The sequence below is a fragment of the Labrus bergylta genome, chromosome 13 (genome assembly GCF_963930695.1).
Source record: "Labrus bergylta chromosome 13, fLabBer1.1, whole genome shotgun sequence".
Classification (NCBI taxonomy): domain Eukaryota; kingdom Metazoa; phylum Chordata; class Actinopteri; order Labriformes; family Labridae; genus Labrus; species Labrus bergylta.
In genome coordinates this window covers 14,535,270-14,555,156 of record NC_089207.1, presented here as the reverse complement: position 1 = coordinate 14,555,156, position 19,887 = coordinate 14,535,270, and the positions used below count along the sequence as shown (strand labels likewise).

At 38.3% G+C, this 19,887-nt stretch overlaps 2 protein-coding genes across 2 annotated transcripts; one reads left to right on the top strand and one right to left on the bottom strand.

Annotated features, from left to right (window-relative positions):
* Nucleotides 1-325: 325 nt before the first annotated feature.
* On the bottom strand, nucleotides 326-7,423 carry LOC109987369 (carboxypeptidase O). Its single transcript, XM_020638422.3, has 11 exons — nucleotides 7,119-7,423; nucleotides 6,739-6,802; nucleotides 6,339-6,440; nucleotides 5,092-5,202; nucleotides 4,865-4,981; nucleotides 4,638-4,731; nucleotides 3,297-3,389; nucleotides 2,914-3,023; nucleotides 2,221-2,305; nucleotides 1,448-1,528; nucleotides 326-1,363 (listed from the first exon to the last, which is right to left on the bottom strand). Exons 1-11 carry the CDS (start codon nucleotides 7,202-7,204, stop codon nucleotides 1,164-1,166), a joined length of 1,143 nt encoding a protein of 380 aa, XP_020494078.1. The 5' UTR covers nucleotides 7,205-7,423; the 3' UTR covers nucleotides 326-1,163.
* A 466-nt stretch (nucleotides 7,424-7,889) lies between these two features.
* LOC109987389 (melanoregulin) lies at nucleotides 7,890-13,197 on the top strand. Its single transcript, XM_020638456.3, has 5 exons — nucleotides 7,890-8,089; nucleotides 8,205-8,454; nucleotides 11,933-12,023; nucleotides 12,133-12,299; nucleotides 12,694-13,197. The coding sequence occupies exons 1-5, from the start codon at nucleotides 8,013-8,015 to the stop codon at nucleotides 12,769-12,771; spliced, it is 663 nt and encodes a 220-aa protein (XP_020494112.2). The 5' UTR covers nucleotides 7,890-8,012; the 3' UTR covers nucleotides 12,772-13,197.
* Nucleotides 13,198-19,887: the final 6,690 nt, after the last annotated feature.

Below are 19,887 nucleotides of genomic sequence, written 5' to 3'. Positions count from 1 at the left end.
CACACCTTTAGGGAACAGCCATCAGGGCGAGTGGTCTATCAGTCACCCTCACATAAGGTATTCAACTGCACTATGTCAATGTCACATTGTCAATGGCTGAATGTGGATTGCATGCACAGGTGTGTGTCTGTGTGTGTGTGCGTGTGTGTGTGTATGTGTGTGTGTGTGTGTGTGTGTGTGTGTGAATACCTTGTGGTAGAAGGGGAGGTTACACTCCAGAAATATAAATCTCAGTCACAATGGGAGGACATTGGAAGGAAATTCTGTATACCTGAAGTTCACAGTGTAAACATCCATTCACCCACAGAAAATAAGACTTGTGATCAACGAGCCTAGAAAAATGATTTATTATTATTATTATTTTTTTACTATAAAAAAACACAGAATGTGGAAATCCAATGAGGCAAAATGTCAAAGCTTCACCATGGCACCCCATTGTAGAAGTGTGAGGAACATAGTCAGCCTTGTCCCTGAACTTTAAAACAAAGAAGTTCAGGTCCCGGGGTTACAACTTTATCACCTCTGACAAGCTGTGTAATGGTATTACCAACACTAGAGGACAAAATAAAACCCTCCTCTGACTGGACAAGAGTTGCAATTTTAGCTGCTGTGGTAAACAGGCTTTTTAACACAACCACAAAAAGGATTTCAGACCAAACCTGAAGTAGGATTATTTGCAATATATGAGTCCAGGTGATTACTTCATACTGATGGGCACTTTTGCAGCCTCTGCCATCAGTATGATCAGGTGGTATTAATGGGTGCATGTGACTTCTAGATATGATAACAAATCAAGACATGGAGCTTACTTTTGCAAAAGTCATCAATCCACATGATGCTACTGTAGGAAGAACAAAGATGGAAAATGTATCTGAACTTAAGAAGCCTGAATAAATGGAGAAGAGGACGCTGTCTAAAATGTGCTGATACTGCCCCCTGCTGTCAAAAGGGGAAAAAGCAGCATGGACGAGTTACTCTGAAAACAGACTTGGAAAACATTTTCCAAGTCTTTTTCTTCTCTTAAAATGTGTTATGAAAAGTTTCACAATGCAGCTATTTTAAAGCATTTACAGCTCAATTACCGAGCTTATAATGTGTTTAGTGACTTTTTAAGATTACATTTAGGTTAGAAAACAACCGTGTATGATAGAAATTTTACTTCCTTACACCAAATCTCCTGTGGTGATAAACACAGCCATGATCCAAATTGTAGCAACCCCATAAACGGAGCTGGCCACTTTAGGGACAGCAGCATTATTGAGGGCCTTATCATGAACATATGTGATAATGGACAGAGCTCCTGCAAAAGCCTCCTCACAGGCTGGCTGGATCTGCTCCTCTGGCAGCAAGTGGCTGAACTCACCTGGAGGACAAAAGTAAAAGCATTGACGTACATTTATTTTTGGCTGATGACTATTTGGAGAAAAGTAACTGAAGTCCAGTTCACCTTTGTCTCTCAGCTCAAATGTGTAAGAGAATGGGATGCCAGTGAGACGAGCCCAGTCACGGCTTGAGCCTGAGTTTGGATCTGAAGGGCAGAGAAGAAGAGAATATAATGGCGAGGAGAAAGCAGTCTGAAGCAGTTGTATTCACTGGTTTGATGCAGGAAGACTACACTTTTTCCAATTTATTTTTCTGTAATTCTTTTATCACGTTCCATTTATGTGTGATTCATGCAGTCAGTCTTTTTACTAAGGAGTACCTCGTTTAAACAGAGCAAATATAAAACATTTGTTGGTATAATCCTTTATCTTACAACATGACTGATGAGATCTGAACCATGCTATGAACTGTTTCTAATGTGTAAATGTAGCTGCTATGGTTGTCTGGGTTATTGACTGCCTGGATATCTTTAAAGCTGTTTTATGTATATGGAGAGCCTAGAGCAAATTTCCACCTCTGGTGGACAATCAAGATTTATTCTATTATTTTTTGAAGATTTATTTGTTGGGCCATTTTGCCTTTCTTAGATAGGACAGCTGAAGAGAGACAAGAAGTGTTGGGAGGAGAGAGAGTGGGGGATGACCTGCAGCAAAGGGCTGATGTCAGATTCAAACCCATAGCTGCTGAGTGAGAACTACAGCCTCTGTACATGGGGAACGCAACATAACCGCTAGGCTATTGGCGCCCCAATTCTATTCTATTCCAATCTAATAGCTACTCAGGGCAGGCACGGACAGAAAAGAGCAGGTCAGGTGACTGTACACGTTTCAGACTTACAGAGGATTTGTGGAGATGTTCCCACAGTGTAGTCCATTCCATGTACCTTCTTCATTTCTGCTGCTGCTGTCTTACCCACTGAAACCTGTCCAATTCACAAAAAGTAAGAAAAGGTAAAAAATTATCTAACCATGTATTATGAAATGTTGTTTATAGGCTGGTTAGCCAGGGAAATCAAAGAAAAAAGTTAGTATTAAGACAATATAATAACTCCTCCATTGAACACTTAAAAGCTGTGTTTATTCAAACCAAAGGTCTATTGTGTAGTGTTACGCCCCACCATAAGGCGACCCTATGGGGATAACAACAATCAACACATTGACCCAATAAAAGCTCCAAAAAACTCTACCCAAGTCAAAAAGAAGGGATTTATTACAATTACTCAAACTTAATGATAACAAAGATCAACTTAGAAACAAAACACAACAAACAATCCCTGACTGAGCGGCATAGGGATTGTTTGTTTTAGAGTTTAGATTGTCTGTTGTCTTTTGTTATATTACTTTCGAAGTTGAACTTTGTTATCTTTAAGTTAGAGTGATTGTAATAAATCATTCTTTTTGACTTTGTTAAGGTGTTTTAAGTATTTTAATGGGTCAATTTGTGGATTGTTGTTAGCCCCATAGGGCCGCCTTGTGGTAGGGCGTAACAGTAACTTACTCATATATAATGCACACAGGCACCCAAACTAACCAGTTCGTTGTAGTTGGGTGCAGAGATCTCAGGGTGCCCATATGGCAAGAGAATAAGCTGCCCAGCAGAGTGGATGGTGAGGAAACAAAGAGTCTTATTGACCATCTTACCTAAATAAAACCGAATACACAAGTCATAATTATCAACACAATGTTTTTAAAGGTTCATATTTGTAATAAATATCAAACAGGCCTTAACATTTCACAGTTCGTATACATGAATGTTGTCATGACATTTATGATCAGCTCACAGAAAGCGTACATATTAAGTCAAATCCTACATCTATAAAGATTTAGATAACACAAGTTGTCATAGAAAACGACCCTTCTTGTATTGAAATACTGTATTGTTTTGTGTAATTTCGTAAATACATAGAGAGTTACCAACAAAGTCCATCACAGCTGAAGCCTCTGGCTCTGACCCTGCATGTTTTCCACAGTACGTGTTTGAACAACTGTCAAATGACACACCAACCGCTGAGGAAAGAAAAAGACAAACCATCGGTCAGCGTGTTAACACGATAAACATAAAAAACACTGCAGGAGATTTGTGGAAAAGATTTGCTTCCTCATGTCAAATATAATCTTAACAATTTAATTCATGAAAAAAAAACAAAGACTTGTGAGAATATAAAATTAAGTGTCAGCTGGCTTCAGCCGTTTCATAAGAACACGCTCAATAACAACATTAAGTTACATTGTCAGCTTGTGAGTTTCATTGAATGAGTTGAATATATACCGGTGTAGCTCCCTTGATTGACATGATTATAATCTTCCTAGAGTACTTTTAGTTTGAAATTAAAGCAGTGATGGAAAACATTTTGATATCGATCCCCAGATTTACACTTGTTCTGTTTTTTGGTATTTAGGGCGAAATATATATCCATGTTTTGCCCTTTGAATAAAGCAGAGAACATGAAATGATCAGGAACAGCTGTAGCTCAGTGGTGGAGTCAGTAGTCTAAAAGGTTGGAGTTTCGATCACCTAGTTCTGCAAGACACCGAAACCCAAATTTCTCTCTCTGCTGCATCGGCATTTGAATGTGATATCTGTAAGAACTGGATAAGTAAATACTTATGGACAATTTACATGTATCTTCTGACATCAGTGTGTGAATGTGATGTGACATGCAGTGTAAAAAAACGTCAGTGAAAAGCGTTATGTGTAGTCAAAAGACTTCTAAAGATCTATATACAAGCTCAAGCCCATTTACCATTTAGCACATGGTCAATGGTAACTAAAACGTCAACATCTAACTGCAGCTGGTGTTTTGTTGCTGCAAAATCTGTTCGGCTTTCATGTGATTTAAACATCTTAGAAATGATTTTACACTAAACATGTAGAAAATTGTTGCAGTTTATCCCCCCTAACACATTCTGTCTGCAAGTTATAACGACCTTGTCTCTTAAATAGAACCAAAGTTGCTCAAGACAGAAATTATTAAAAAAAAAATTTATACAGTGAATAGAGTCAGAAACTGAGAGAGAGAGAGAGAGAGAGTTTGGAACGACATGCAGAAAAGGAGCCACATCTCAGTTTCTAACCCCGGGCCTCTCGCTCTCGAGGCCTTTAGCTTCTGTACATGGGGTGCCCGCACGAACGCTAGGCCACTGGTGTCCCAGAAATATTTATAGGTTACTACACATAAACGCTTTAACGTATACGGCCTTAAAGTAAATGAGGGAAAACAAGTCAGAATCCGATCTCAAAAGCATGTAACTCACTTCCCCAGTTGGCATTAAAATTCCTGTTTAGGTCAACCCCGTAACAACTAGCATCTGCAGGGGGGGTCGAACGAGACTTTCTCCACAGACGAGTCTATAGGAACACACAGACATGTTTGTTTGTTAGATTGTGTGACGTTAATGACATTTGAAGTCATTTAGTTGAAATGATGTCACTGAGTGAACTGCAATGTTATTCAGAGTAATAAAGCAGTAAAAGCACTCACACTGTCGTTGGCCCAGGTGAATACATATCCATCCACGTTGATCACAGGAGTCACATAGATGTCAAGGTTCTGCAGCATCTGCTCCAGCTTCTCATTGGTTTTATAAGATTGCACAATCTGATAAAAAGGAGGAATTGCTATTCTCACATGATAGTGCTTTGATTTTTTTGGGAAAAAAAAAACCATCTGCATCATAGAACTTTTACATGAGTACAAAGTCCACAGACCTCTTTGACAAACCACTGACAGAAGGCAGGAGCGATCCACTCCCGAGCATGGATTCCACAGTCCATCCATATAACCTTCTTCTCTCTCCCCTCGGGGTGTCGTAGTCCCAACTGGAGACACACATCATGACCACTCAAGGGGTAAATTAGGATGGAAAAGTGAGATATGCAGTATTTTAAAATACTGTCACAAGTAACTGTGGTATCTTGGTTTCATGACTTAAGCCAAATAAATATTTGTCAGGTACATTTTCACTCCATGTTGTCTTGTTTAAGATACTGAACATACTGCCACACGGCTACAGCCCACCCATCATGCCTAACTAGACATGCAAGTACCTGTATAGTTTTAAACAAACACTTTTTTTGTTTACACAAATGTTGTAAATAAGAAGCAAAAGAGTCAGGTTGATTGAAGATACACATTAAAGATTACATATACTGTAAATGGGGCGGCAGAAGCTCAGTCTGTACTCTGTAGGGACTTGGGTTGGGAATCGGAGGGTCGCAGGTTCAAGCCCTGGCACGGACCAAGCCTGTAAATTTGTCTGGTAGCTGGAGAGGTGCCAGTCCACTTCCTGAGCACTGCCGAGGTGCCCTTGAGCAAGGCGCCAAACCCCAAAACTGCTCTGGAGCGCTCGCTGTGTGCAGCACCCTCACTCTGTCACACCTCTCCAGTAATGCAAGTTAATAAGATCCTGTTTGTGCATGTATGTGTATTTCGGCCTATGTGTGTGTAGCATGTTCATTAAACAGAGTGTAAAACAGAATTTTCCCTCGCAGGATTAATAAAATATAAATTATTAATACCATTCAGAAACCAGGCAATTCAAAGTGCTTCACATGGACACAAAAAGCTTGTCAAACATTTCATAAAACAACATTATGTTTGTGCATTTAAAAAAACCACAATATCTGCAGAAGGCAAACATCATGTACATAAACTAGACATGGGTGCATGATTAAAATGTGTACATGTACAGAGTTCTTTGTGTAAGCAGTTATTTTTTGCTGCCATAAATCTGACCTATAAAAACTTCAGCATTGCAATTTATATTTATTTTTATTCATTCTTTAATTTACCACACTGGAACAATGAACAGCATGTAGGAGTGGCTCTACGAAAAGTTATTTAATGAGATAATTTGATGTTAAGCATATGAATGGATATAGTTTGTGTACAGTTACACATGAAGGAGGATATAATACAACGTGGTACACAATGAAGGGGAAAGTGTGAAGACTACCTTCAGCAGTGTGATATTTCGTCCTTCAAAAGTGTGTCCATAAACGGCTGAAGAGATGAGCTCTGGGTTCCCTCGCTCCACATCTTCCATCCACCTGTAGATCTGTAATACAAATAACTCACAATGATATTACCTTTGGATGTTTAAATCGTTTAATTTGGACCTATGCTCATCTGTACTCCATAAATAATGAATTACAAATTGCAAAAACAAATGCTGCTGTTCATCCCTGGATTTGTCTACATCTACTATTACAATATCAACATTGTTTACATGTAGCTCTTACCAGCAGGTTATTTATTTTCCAACAATTAGAGTATAATAACCCATTTATTACATCATCAGGTGACTACAGTTGATATGGTTTTATGTCGACGTGTGACAATAAATAGAAACATACCTCAGCCATGGGATGATATTTGGTATAGTCATAACTCTTGGTTGACTCCAATCTGTCCACTAAACTGTGAACAAAAAAAAAAGTGTCTTTTAAGTTCCATTATGCATACTAAAATGTTTGCAGTGAGTAAACAAATGCTTCGTCGAGATGGGCTTGAAAATCTCTCTTGAAAAAGGAACATTTAAGTCATAAAATTGTGAATACATTGCGACCATTAATATATTTTTCTCATCAAATCAACATCAAAGTCTTGTATGCTATCATTCAAGAAAGTTTAAATTTAAAAAATATATATTTGAGTTTGAATAATTAGAGTCAGTGTCACTTTTTAAGTTATTAGTCAAGACTTTTGATTTGGATCAACACACATCAACACTCACCTGTTTGAAGTGTCTACAATACAGCTTAAAATCATGAGGAACAAACATCCAATCCCACATTTCCGTGTGTAGAACTTGTTTTCCATTTGTCTTTGCTCCTTTAAAGACTTCTAAGTAGAACGTTTTCTCCGGGCTGTCACTAAAACGGCTCCTACAGCATATATGTACGCTGTTGTCTTTCTCTTTCAGCCGCTGTACTAACTTTAGTTTTTCCAGGTGACCTTGACAAAAGAGTGAATCGCAATGTTTTACAGGCCGACACAGAAATACAAATACATGTCTGCTATGAAGGATTATGAGCAGAGACAGTCTAATTCAGTTACACATTAACATTTATGAAGAGTCACTAAAACTATAAAACAGCTTATGTCACCAGGTAGATCTACCCATCTTTACTGATCATATCTGCCTGACACTTTATTGTGCTCTTCTGCCTGCACACATTTAGGAAAACCAATTTAAAAAAAACAGACACACAGAATATGATAGTACAAATACAAGTCTAAATTACATGTGTTGCAGCGGGTGTGATTTTTGCAGGCTTTGCTTCTGCCTTCTGCATCATTGTGCGCGCCAACAGGAGCTGCTGAATAAATGTGCCATTCATCCTTGAACGCTGTGAGTGTGTTTGTGTGTGTGTGTTGTTGTTGTTGTGCCCTGTTTAGACTCACGTGGATAATGCAATTGACAGACGGCTCTCATTCATTCCGGGATGGGCACAGGGAAAGGGGGACGGACCAAGTTAAAGATATCGCTTCTGGTTTTTTGGTGTTCAGTGTGGAAATATTTGTGTGTCCAGAGGGAATGTTGTTAGAGATGGTGTGATTTTTTTGGGGGGGGGATTTCACTGGGGCAAGTTGTATTCTATTGGAAAGAAACTTTTGGAAAAGGTCAATGGGTGCCAAGTTTACCATCTGCTGCTGTCAGTACTATCTGAATAACAGCAGGGAAGAGAAGAATGCTATTTTGCAGTAAGACATAACTTCTGCATTTGTCTTTTTGTTTTAAATCAGCCTGTTAGAATCTAATTTTAACTGAATCAGTTGTATTCAGTTGTTGTATCTCTAATTCTAACTCCTTCTTCAGTATGCGTAACACCCCAGCTACCAGACAACCAGAGCTGTTATCCAGTGACTCCAGCGACACAGAAGACGAGAGCCTTTATGGGCCACAGTCTTCCAGAAGAAGCCCGTGGAACAAACAGCCGAGCCAGAGAAGCACCGTGGAACCCTGGGTCACCGCAAACAAACCCCCCGACTCTCCCACCAGGCGAGGATCGGACAGAGAACTACAAGCTTTTATCAGCATGAGGGACAAGGCTGACCAGGCCACAGAGGTAAGAGGAAGTGTATTGATGTGATATATGAGATTTACTGACTACAAAAATTGACCACAGTCAGGTATTAACTGATTTTTTTAACACAGGCGAGTTCTTTATTTAAAAGATTTCCTTGGTATGAGTCACATAACAACAAGAACAATTGGATTAAGGCTGGGCACAAGAAACACTATTTTGATCTTTCCACTGTTACTAAATCATGTTTATTAACTTCATGGTTGCATTTTAAAGAATTCTTCTGGCATTTTTAAGTAGTTTAAAGTAATTATCAGGATTTAGAATAACTGAGATTTTTTCCATCGAATGCATTCAAGTGTTATATATGTTTATTCAAAATCATTGAAAGTTTCTCATACCTGTTAGGGTGATAAATTGTACTAAAAGTTTCTGTTTTGCATGCCTAAATGTCAAAGGTTGAGCTTTAAACTTGTTAAGTTTTTTAACTGTTAAGTAAAAAACAAGTTATACTTGTTTAAAAAACGAACCAGGAGTGATCATAGAGGATGCCAAAAATTCATCAAATGTCACAATTTTACACCTTTACTTTGTTTCATAGGTTTAGAAATAAGCAGTTTTCAGCATGAGTGTTTTTTTTTCTGGGAAATGATGAAAGCAGAAAATCACCATTTACATCCAAACATAGCACACAAACTACTTCCAGGAGGTATTACAGTAATTAAGTGCTGAAGTCTTTCCCATTATGTGTACCTCAGCAGCTGTGTAATGTAATTATATAATAAGGAGAGCGGTCATACACAGGAGGCTTTCAAAGAAGCCTTTAACCAACTTTCATGTTTACTTACCGGTACTGTACCGGTAATGAAATTGACCTACATTCTAAAATATCAGAAGGAACTAACCCAGCTTAAATTAATATATAGAATAATGCTGCAGCTCATCTTCTTTGTTTGATAATGAAAAAATAGGAATAAAGAAAGTCTGCGAACATAAAATAATGAACCAATAACATTGGGAGCTTTTTAAAAAAAAAAAATATATATATATTGAGGTTTATTTCATTGAAAATGTTTGTAAGAAACATTTTTATAAATGGGGAACAAATTACTTAAAGCTAGGAGTATCTTAGTTACTGGAAAAACTAATACTGCTAAATTTGCTTCTGTCTGTCTGTCTGTCTGTCTGTCTGTCTGTCTGTCTGTCTGTCTGTCTAGCTTTTCGGCTAGTTTGTAGAGATGAAATACAAGCATCTCAACTCACTTTATCAGTGGCACCATATTTCTCACACAGTAAATCACTGTTGGTTACTGATTCAAGAGTTAGAATGAAATACATTTACAGTAACTTCCTCTTTTTGTGTTAGTTGTTTCTCAGTATTTCAAAATGTTTGAACAATAGCAAGGCAATCAGTGTTTTTCTTCGACATACACACTGTGTGAGCACTGAGCAGACGGTTGTTTGCACAACTGGAAAATGGCAAGACCACCACGGAAAACAAAAATAAAAATGAACGGTTTCTGACTCTAAAATCTATTTGAAAATGAAAATAGATTCACTGCACTCATTTACATAACATGATGAAAAAAAGTTGTTAATTCTATCTTTGGAGAAATGCTCAGAATCATTTAAAAATCATTTATGAGTCTTATTCCGCACACAGTGGGACCATCAACCAGAGGCTCCTTCTTCAATATGTCAGAACTTGAGCTCGGTGGAGCCTCACAGAGGAGCTGAGTGACTGCAGTACCAGCAGACATGTTTCAGTTTAGAGAACTTGTGACAAGCAGTCTTCATCAGGAGAGCAGCACACTGCACGACACAGTGGCCACATTGTGTTAATGAATTCCTTAATGGAGATGTAGGCCAACAGCCTGGCTGGCCATTCAAAGGGAATATTCACTGAACCATTCCAATAATGTCATGAGAGACTGTTTTAGTATTGGGCCAAACCAACCCCAGAATAAGTCTATTAGATGACATGGCAATTCAGCTCTGGGGAAAGCTAGCACAGTAAATAAAGTAGAGCATGCCAGCATGGAAACTGCTTTGTGAGAGTACATTTGTTCCCTAAGAAAGTTTTTATTTATGTTGAGGGTGCTTTTTCTTTTCCTCCACAGCTGATGATTTGACTTGTCATTGAAGAAAAAGCACAGGTGTTTCTATAACACAAACAATGGTCCTCTATTAGCCATGATAGAGTGACACTACTGTGAGTCAGTACGTTTAATACCTGCAGCTAAATTGAAGCAGCTAAATGGTATTCAGCCGTAAAGACTTTTTCTTATACGCTGGGTATTTCACTGAAGGGAAATGTTTGTAATCAGGGGTCAACTGCTTCAGACAGTTTTTAATGTTCTCAAGACCTTACACAATTTCGGTTTTCAAGCTTTACTTCTGAGAATAGCCGCATTCAGACTTCCAGTTCTAAGTGCAATATACGCCCTCTTTGAAATCTGGCCTTCAAGATAGATGTCACGGTTCCACCTCTGTGCCGCCACCTGCAGTAAGAGGTAAGATGAGATCAGCAGAGCCAGCTGGGGAGAACAGTGTGTGTGTGTGTGTGCATGTCAGAGTGTTTGTGTATTGTGTATATGGAGCTCACTCCATTTGTTCCCATATCCACAACCCTTCCACAATGGTGTAACGCAATTTGAAATCACAGGCTTGGGACACCAGTTTTACACCACTGCGTAACCAATATGAAAGTGTGCAGAGACCTGATGATGGCGGAGCGTCATTAAAGTGTGGAAATGTAATCTGAAAAGGGCTGATTATCTAACCCTGAAGGGTGTAACCAAGCTAAAGTAAGGTTTACATAGACTTTGTTACAGCTGTTTGTTCTGTTCATATTAAGGAGGTCTTATCAGGCAATATATGTCTCAACACCTGTATGGGTGGACTGGGGCACTGGGGCTCTAAACAGCAGGTAAGATCTGGGTCATTGCACCAACTATATCTCAAAATGTTGGTCCCGCATTTTTTTTAATTGTAATTGTGTTTTTTTTGTGTGTATTATTATTCACTTTCTACTACACAAATGTAATTTATTCAACGCCTTAAATGTTGCTGTTTTTTCGGATGGGTTGATGAAGGGCTTTTGATTTGCCCAATATTCAATTCAAATTCAAATAACTTTATTTATCCATTAGGAACTTAATTTGTGTAAAAGAGCATCAGTGCGTATACAGCTAGACGCAAAGACAACAACAGAGACACACACATGCAAGTGGCTCTATTAAAAGCATGATGAATAGGTCATAAATAATTGTTATAAGCGGTTAAAAGACTGGCTCAATATGGGTGAAATGTAACCCACTTGGGAGCCACACAATATCCATTTCTGCTGTTTAATAGTATTATATGTCAAGATGTAGCCCATCAACTTAAAGCCCATGCCAAGTTCATTTAAATCAACCTAATGGTGTGAAGCTCATGGAAGCTGGGGATGTATTGCCCTTTAAGCTTTTTACCTGCTATACTTTCCACAGTAAAAATATCTGTATGTGTTTGCTCATAGGAATGGGAAAAGCTGAACTATGACATTTACACTCTACGCTACACCAGACGTGAAGTCAGATCTCGATGGAAGAAAATCCTGCTGCAGCTAGGTGAAGCTATGTAGTGCCTGTGATGTTTTGAAGGTTAATGTCTGTTCATGTCGACACATGCATTGGGTTGAACTCTGTAGTCATGTGATCCTCCCTCATGTCCCCGCAGGTTATCAGTGTGAGGTAGATAACCTGCTGTGTGTGAACCGACAGAGCTGCTTAAGTCCAGATCAGGAGCATCTCAACAGAGCGAGCGAACTGTTGGGACAGCTGCTTGAACACACCTCTCTGTTTCCTTCAAAAACTGGACACCAGAACAGATACCTCTACGTCATGGTACACACACACACACACACATTTACACGCTAACATGCACACAACATACTCTGAATATGACAAAAGCTTCCACCCATTTTGAAAGTGAACTTTTACATTCTGACGCATTCTGGCTCGTCTAAATAATTTTCAGGGTCTTTTCATGTTGTCAGGAAGTGCTGTCTTAAACACTGTAACTTAATAAAGATAAATCAGGGAAGTTCTTTACCGAGCTTAAAATGTTAGGCTGTTTCTCATTAAACTTACGTTATGCTTTCATTTGTCCTCGTCTCCATGTCACCCTTCTTTGATTCTTTTTTTCCCCCATCGTGTTTCTGCCTTTTGCTCTGTCAACCTTTCCCTCTCTCCTGTTTCATTTTTGATCATACCCCTCAACTGCCTCCTTTTCTCTCAGGACCGCCTGGTGTCACTGGACAGTGCTGAAGAATTTGTCCGACTGGCCAAATTAAAATATCCGAAGAAAGGAGGCTGAGAGGAAGGGTAGAGAGTCATTTTCAGTCATCACGGTAATAGACACTGTACGAGTATACTATAATTTAACTGCAGAGACAAAGCAAGTTAAAGCACTGAAGGTATGTTCAGTTATTTAATGACTTGTAGTTTGTAGTTTTAGGCAATTCCATTCATAATGCTGTAAAAAATGTTTTATGTGCTTTTCCTTTTTAGCTAGACGTTCGGCTAGAAGTTTGTGAATGTGCTTTTTTTAGTGATCAGCTTGTTAATACAAAGTTTTGATGATGTGAGATGGAGTTCAAACATTTGTTTTGTGCTTGTTTCTTGGAAGGTATTGTCGGTATATTGACAATTCAAAAAAAGCTTAGAAGCCCTCTGCATGTGTGCGTAGATGTATTCTGTGACAACCCATCTGACAATAATAAATGTGACACGATCAATGAAATCTCTTTTTTTTTATCTCACCACAAACAGTGTTTACACATTTGTTATAAACCCCTGACAAAACTGACACAGAATAAAAGCAGAGTGTTTTTGTTGTTGTTGTTGTTGTTGTGATATTGGGTTGTTTCTTGCTCACCTTTGTCCATGATAAAGTATATGTGCTGATGGTCCAGCAGCAGGATGTCCTCACTCAGTGTGTTTAACGCCTTGGCCAAAAGGGGGCAGCAGATACTTAGCCATATTCCAGTGTGATGAACTGGGGGGGAAAAAAGGAAGATATACTTAACTAGCTTAGCACACTATTTAAAAAAAAAATCAAATAATGAAAATATTTCTATAAAAACATTTACAGAGATATATAGCATTAACCATGAATTCAATCACATAAAAATCAGTGATATTGGTGCAGTTTAACCTAGAAGAGTCTAAGAGTAATTGTTGATGACAAAATGTCAGTAATGGAGATAATCCACGAGAAATTAAACTGCCCTTCTTTTGTTTTTTAAGTTCCCTTTGTTTGAGATTGTTGCAGGATGAAGATGATAATGTCTCATTTTGGCTTTCATTCAAAGCCATTCCTTTATAACCGTTGCAGGTTCTCCACCACACACACCTTGGAAGACCACTGACAGCATCCTCAGGTTCAAATACTGTGAGATTTAATCTTCATGCAGTTGATGATTGTGGTATGTCCTGCACAATTGCATGCCTGTGTGCACACAGAAAAAGAGAGTTTCCTCTGACCCAGATATCGTTCACTCCAAGGCCCCTTTCCCAAGTTTGTGAAACAGATGTGGAGCCCAAAAAAAGGGGGACGTTGGGGGAGGGGAGCCGTTTGAAAGGAAGGCCAATTGTCTGGCAGCTCCTACAGGCATTGTGCTGCCTGCACCTTTTTCTCATTATACAACTCAGTGTGTGTGTGTGTGTGTGTGTGTGTGTGTGTGTGTGTGTGTGTGTGTGTGTGTGTGTGTGTGTGTGTGTGTTTATATTGAGTAATGCTGACATCATTCTCAACTGAAACAACCCAAATATGACAGGAAAAAAATGAATGATTAAGGTGATGATTTTGTATAATGTTCGAGTGCAAACATATGAGGTAAAATTGACTGCCACAATCTGGTTGTTAAATGTGTGTACGTGTGTTTAAAGTAAAAAATATAACCATATACCCACTTCCATTTAGTGCCATAACCAGTGTGTGGTGCATGTGTGTGGTGCATGTGTATGACTATTGCAAAAAGGCTTTACCAGTGGTCAGGGTGTGCAGTGCATTATGGTTACTCACACTCATGGAGATGGTCATTTAGACCATGCCTCCTCATGATGGTCAGATATTTTATGACAGTCTCTATAGTGGGGCGTTGTCCACCAACACACACACATATGTCGAGCTCGTAGTGAGCATTGGTTTTGTTGTTATAGCTTGGGTAACTTAGAGAGAACTCTGGAAAACGTGTCTGTCCATATTGACTTGATTTTTTCTTTGTATCGTTATTTTTTTTATAACATACTACCTTTCATAGCACTTTTTTGGGAAACTTTAAACATACCAATTGTATACCTCAGACCAAAGCAGGCGACAATAAATCCACTGAAATAATAAACACTGAACGAATTGATAACATGACGTGGTTGTTATTCAAGTCAATGAAAATGGATGGTTTGTCGTCATTTAACCTCTGGCTGTAGTTGTGGTGTCCAGGAGATGAAGTGGCCTTTCTCAGGAGGACACAGGCCTGTACTGCAAAGCAGGATTTGAAGTAACATGAGGTCCGTTTGAGATGAGAGATCAACCGTTGTAAAAGCAAAGCCTACTGACCCATCAACTGACTTTATTGCAGAGCTAATAGATTGTAAGAACAGCAGAGAGCAAGATAGTTCAGAGACATATGCTTTCTTTCAAGTTTATCACTTATGATGCAGAAGTTAAGACACAGCTAAAGAATGGCAACAAATAGAAACAGCCACCAAAGCTTTTTCAATGATGCAACATCTGTCAAAAAACACCTCTTAAGAGTAATGTATATGCATCTCTTTTTTCATGAAAATAATCAAAGTGATCAAGTTGCTACACCCTCCACAGAAAAAGAACTGCAGCTGTTTTTGTAGTCACAATCATCATCTGCCTCTCTATTGTGTTTGCCTAATAAACACACATGGTCCTGAGTGTGTGCGGTTGAAAACTTGCATCTCAGGCAGTACATGATGACCCCTGACTCGTGGTCAGAGCCATCATGTTTATGTCCAGATTAAAAGCACTTTGCTACAATGACTCATGGTTGACTAAGTTAAATGTTTCCAATGATGAACTATGGGATGCACTTCTATTTCTGAGGTTGTTTATCTGAGTAAAACAACCAAATTAATTAAAACCAATGCCTGGATTAATACACATTCAATAAACTTAGATGATAACAGTGACTACTTAGTAATCCTGTCGACTAAACATGGCTGTATTTACGTATCTTTATCACTGTTAGTGTCCTTGGTTACTGTCCAACAGGATTTGTCAGAAAATGTATTACTAACTATTTGAATTAAACTAAATTGACATAATTGAGCAACCACATATTCAAGACAGACTTTTTAGTTAGCTTAGTTAGCTGTTAGTTTGTTTAGCTTTTTAGTAGGCTATTACAGATTTGTAGCCACGTTAGCTGTATTACTCAGATAAGGACAACCATGTTTTGTAGGTCCAATGCTTTTGTCTTGGCCAAACCGCTTATAAGATATTATAGTTATTTTCTCCTGTTCTTTGCACTTTCGTTTATGGCCAAATATTTGCCTGGTCTTTTACAAGATTGTTACATTTTGTTTTAGCTTGCACCAAACACAGATGCTAACATTGGCTCAATGATACAGTAAGTATGCTAGCATGCTACAATAGCCGCCTTGTCTGTTTTTGGTTTTGTCAAAGAAATGCGATGGTTTATGATTTCAAAACCAGTTGTAAGCTTAAACAAAATAAAATATATACTTTTTGTATAAATTAGGCCTATGTAAAAAAAAAATATATATATTTACAGTTGAATGGAAATAAGCATCAGATTCATTAGGTTTGTTCAATATAATGAAGATATAGCCAGTTTGGCTGTATTGCATGTATTAGCGTTAAACCATAATGGAACTTTTCAGGTTCAATTTCATCACCTTTAGTTTTACTTTGTCAAAGTGCACTTTCATATAACCCTTTTAATGCTTACACAGTTTCAATTGGTGAGTCATTTAAGGTAAGACATGATAAAAGCAATGAGCCACTCATGCACCCAAAATTAGCAGAAAAATAATATACTTTCACTCACTTAAAATCACACAGAGAAAGTAATTTGTAACGGATGTTTGGAGAACCAGGCATAAATAAACCAGGCCAAAATGTGTGCTGACCTCTGTGACTGTTGACATAAAATCAGAGATCAAGTGTCTGCTCAGGAAAGGCAGCATTATTATGTCGTTTTCAAGTCAAAACCTTTCTAATTGTTGTTTTAGTACTGCTGCTGTGAGAGGGATACATAGATGTAAAGCTACAGTGCCTCGTCAAATTTATTCTCAAATAAAATTTCTTGACAAACTGCTTTAAGGTTTTCAAGACAATGGTTGAAAGTAAAACTCTATGACTTTATTTATTCTTGTATTATTTAAACATTATGTCGGGATTTGATTAAAGAAGACTCCATTACTCACCAACTCCAGAGGCCGTTATTTTTTATATATTTTTCTTAATATAGTTAATTAATTGGAAAAATCAAGTAATGGCTCTCAGCTTAACACATAAAGTGTCACACTGACACAAGAGTAATGGAAATGTTGCCGTTCTTTAAATCACTGTCATTATTTGCTTTTAGTGCAGGCGGAAAATGACACACACACACACGCACGGGCACACGCGCACACACACACACACACACACACAGAGAGGATGAGCTAGCTTTTGGGCAGGGCAGGGTGTGTACAGCATGTTTGTGGTCATTGATGGCGGCTCAGTAATTACACCAGTCCACTGATGCTCTTGAAATATCCTGATTTATTTCCTTTTTTTTAAACATGGTTGTAGGAGTTGTATAGGACTCTCCTAACTTAAGGATTTGTGTATTTGTGTTGTTACTTTAATCGCTGCACAGCAACTCCGCAAGCGTAATGTTTCTGAACAACCTAGGGGGGTATAGAGTTGAGTATAAGATCATACACACACATCAATTTACACGAGCTGGGCAGATCCACGTTTAAACCAAAGATCAGTTTCAGTAAAGGCTTCATCCAGATGCAGTTGCGTGTATATGGTGTGTATATAAAGCATGTGTGTGTTATTGTATTCACTCATGTGGTTTGGGATGAGTTGTCTCACACAGCTGTTCGGGCCATGCCCTGCCTTAAGACTGCCAGAAAACCCACTTCCACATGTTCGCTTATGGCTTCCATGCTTCCACTGACTGTTCCCAAATGATAGCACCAATTTGGACTTATCAATCATTGTGGTTAGTAATTCTTAAGACAGCTGGATAAATTGTAGTGTGCAAAAGGAGAGGCATTGCTTCTTTAATTGTTTTTTTTTTTTAAAACAAAATTTGATTTAAAAACTCAACAAATAAACAAATATCTTTGGTGCAGAAAGTACGCTATGTAGGGTTGTATTTATAGTAATTTAAAAGTTTGCATAAACTTGAAATATTTTTGAATTTATCTAATTAACATGTAACAAATATGGATGCCTTGTCTGTGTTTTTACATTAAATAGTGATTTATTAATAGTATGTATGGGCAGATATTGGGGAGGGTGCATTATTACTAAATCTGACCAAAACGTCTTATTCCACTCTCTCTATATTTTATAAATTAAAACAAATAATATTTACAAATAAAACAGAAAATCCTTTTGAAAAACTGCTTTTCCTTTTTCTTTAAATACATAATGGTGTGGCTGTCAATCAAAGAGAGAGAAGAAGTACAAGCTACGACAAAAATGGGCAGAAGAAAGTTGGAAAATGGGAAAAAAAAGGCAATAGTGACTAATACCCCCTTACACAGATTCTTTTTACCATCCTCATCCCCCCTTCTGTCCTCTATCCAGGCCAAACTCAGACAGTGATTCATTCCCTCTTGTGATCACCTGGCTGGGTTTTCATTCAAGCTAATGTGATGTTCACTAACCTGCAGCCATGACCACAAAATAGCCCCAAAGCCACTCACGTTCATCATTCCATGGACACAAATCACAGGCTAGATCAGCATGTTGTGCAAAAGGCATATAGACTGACAGTCAGATGAAAAGAAGAGCCTCCTTTTGTCATAACAGAGGCCCTCGCTCTGGATGATGTCATATAATGATGGTGCTGCTGATGGAGGTGTGACTCTGGTTTTGTCCACAGAGACAGAAACATAAACGCAAGACAGACATAACAGAGACTACTGTGCTAATAACTTAAAATAGTTTGAGTCTTGTGCTTAAAACATTGCAGTCTTATGTGTGTGTGTGTGTGTGTGTGTGTGTGTGTGTGTGTGTGTGTGTGTGTGTGTGTGTGTGTGTGTGTGTGTGTGTGTGTGTGTGTGTGTGTGTGTGAGTTAATGTGTGTTTAATACCACATAGGAAGGCCACAGCTGGGAGGTCAATCAATCAGTGGAGAGACTCTCCACAAAGAAATAAAAGCAGACCTGGAATTTTTATAGATTTCTAATTCTGTTCAATGATTATTTCTACCACAGGACTGGTCAGACCAGGGCAGTGACTTCATTTTCTATTTCTGTCATACGGTTCTTTTCCACTCAAGAATTTGTCTCTAATAACAATGTATCTAATAAGAACGGCAGAAGAGAAGCTAAATAAGGATATAAGGAAAAGTGAAATATTGAGTTATTCTTGGTAGAAGCCCTGACACTTTGTGTCACATGTCTCTGCTGTCTCCCAATGCAATTAGCTTGAGCATAAAGTTGAATTAAAATCTTATATTTTATAATGACTTGTTGTGTCCTACAGATTTATATATAGGCAATATATTGATGATTTATTTGTGCCATGTTTCCCAGTTTGAACCAATGCATAAAGACAAAAAAATAAAAAGGAAAACAAAAGTTGAAATCCACACCTCCTTGTTCTTCTGTTTTGGTTAACTCATGATGAACATTTCTCATTTAGCAGAGGATGTAATTGTTAAAAAAAAACAACACTAAACCGACTTCCCAGCTGTCTGTGTAGTCTCTGGAACATTGTCTGCGGTCTTCACGAATATCAACTCAATTATGTAATCCTTTTTCAGAAAAGCAGAGCCATAATTTGCCACAAAAACGTGACATAAAACTGTCCAAAACGTGGTGGGGTCATCAGCATTTTCATTGTTAGAAACTGTGGCAGAGCAACCAAATGGCGATGAGAACTTTCCCACTATCTGGCAATGTTTCAGCTCTGTTACTATGGTGAAGTCATTGTTTCAGTTTGATTTAGATTAATATCTCTGGGGGGAGCTTTCATGCTCATATGTGTCTTTTCATAGCTGCCAAACATCAGGATGATTCATCAATCACTCTGTCCAATCAAAGAGCCAATCCTCTTTCGATCCATCCATCATATTTTATGATGTCTGTCACCGTGATGCAGATGGAAAATACTTTTCAAGAAATGTTTATCTCCAGAGAATAATCTTGTGTTCTCTTTCTTTTGCCAGTATGGGGCTTTGCATGGGTCAAACCTGTCATCATTATT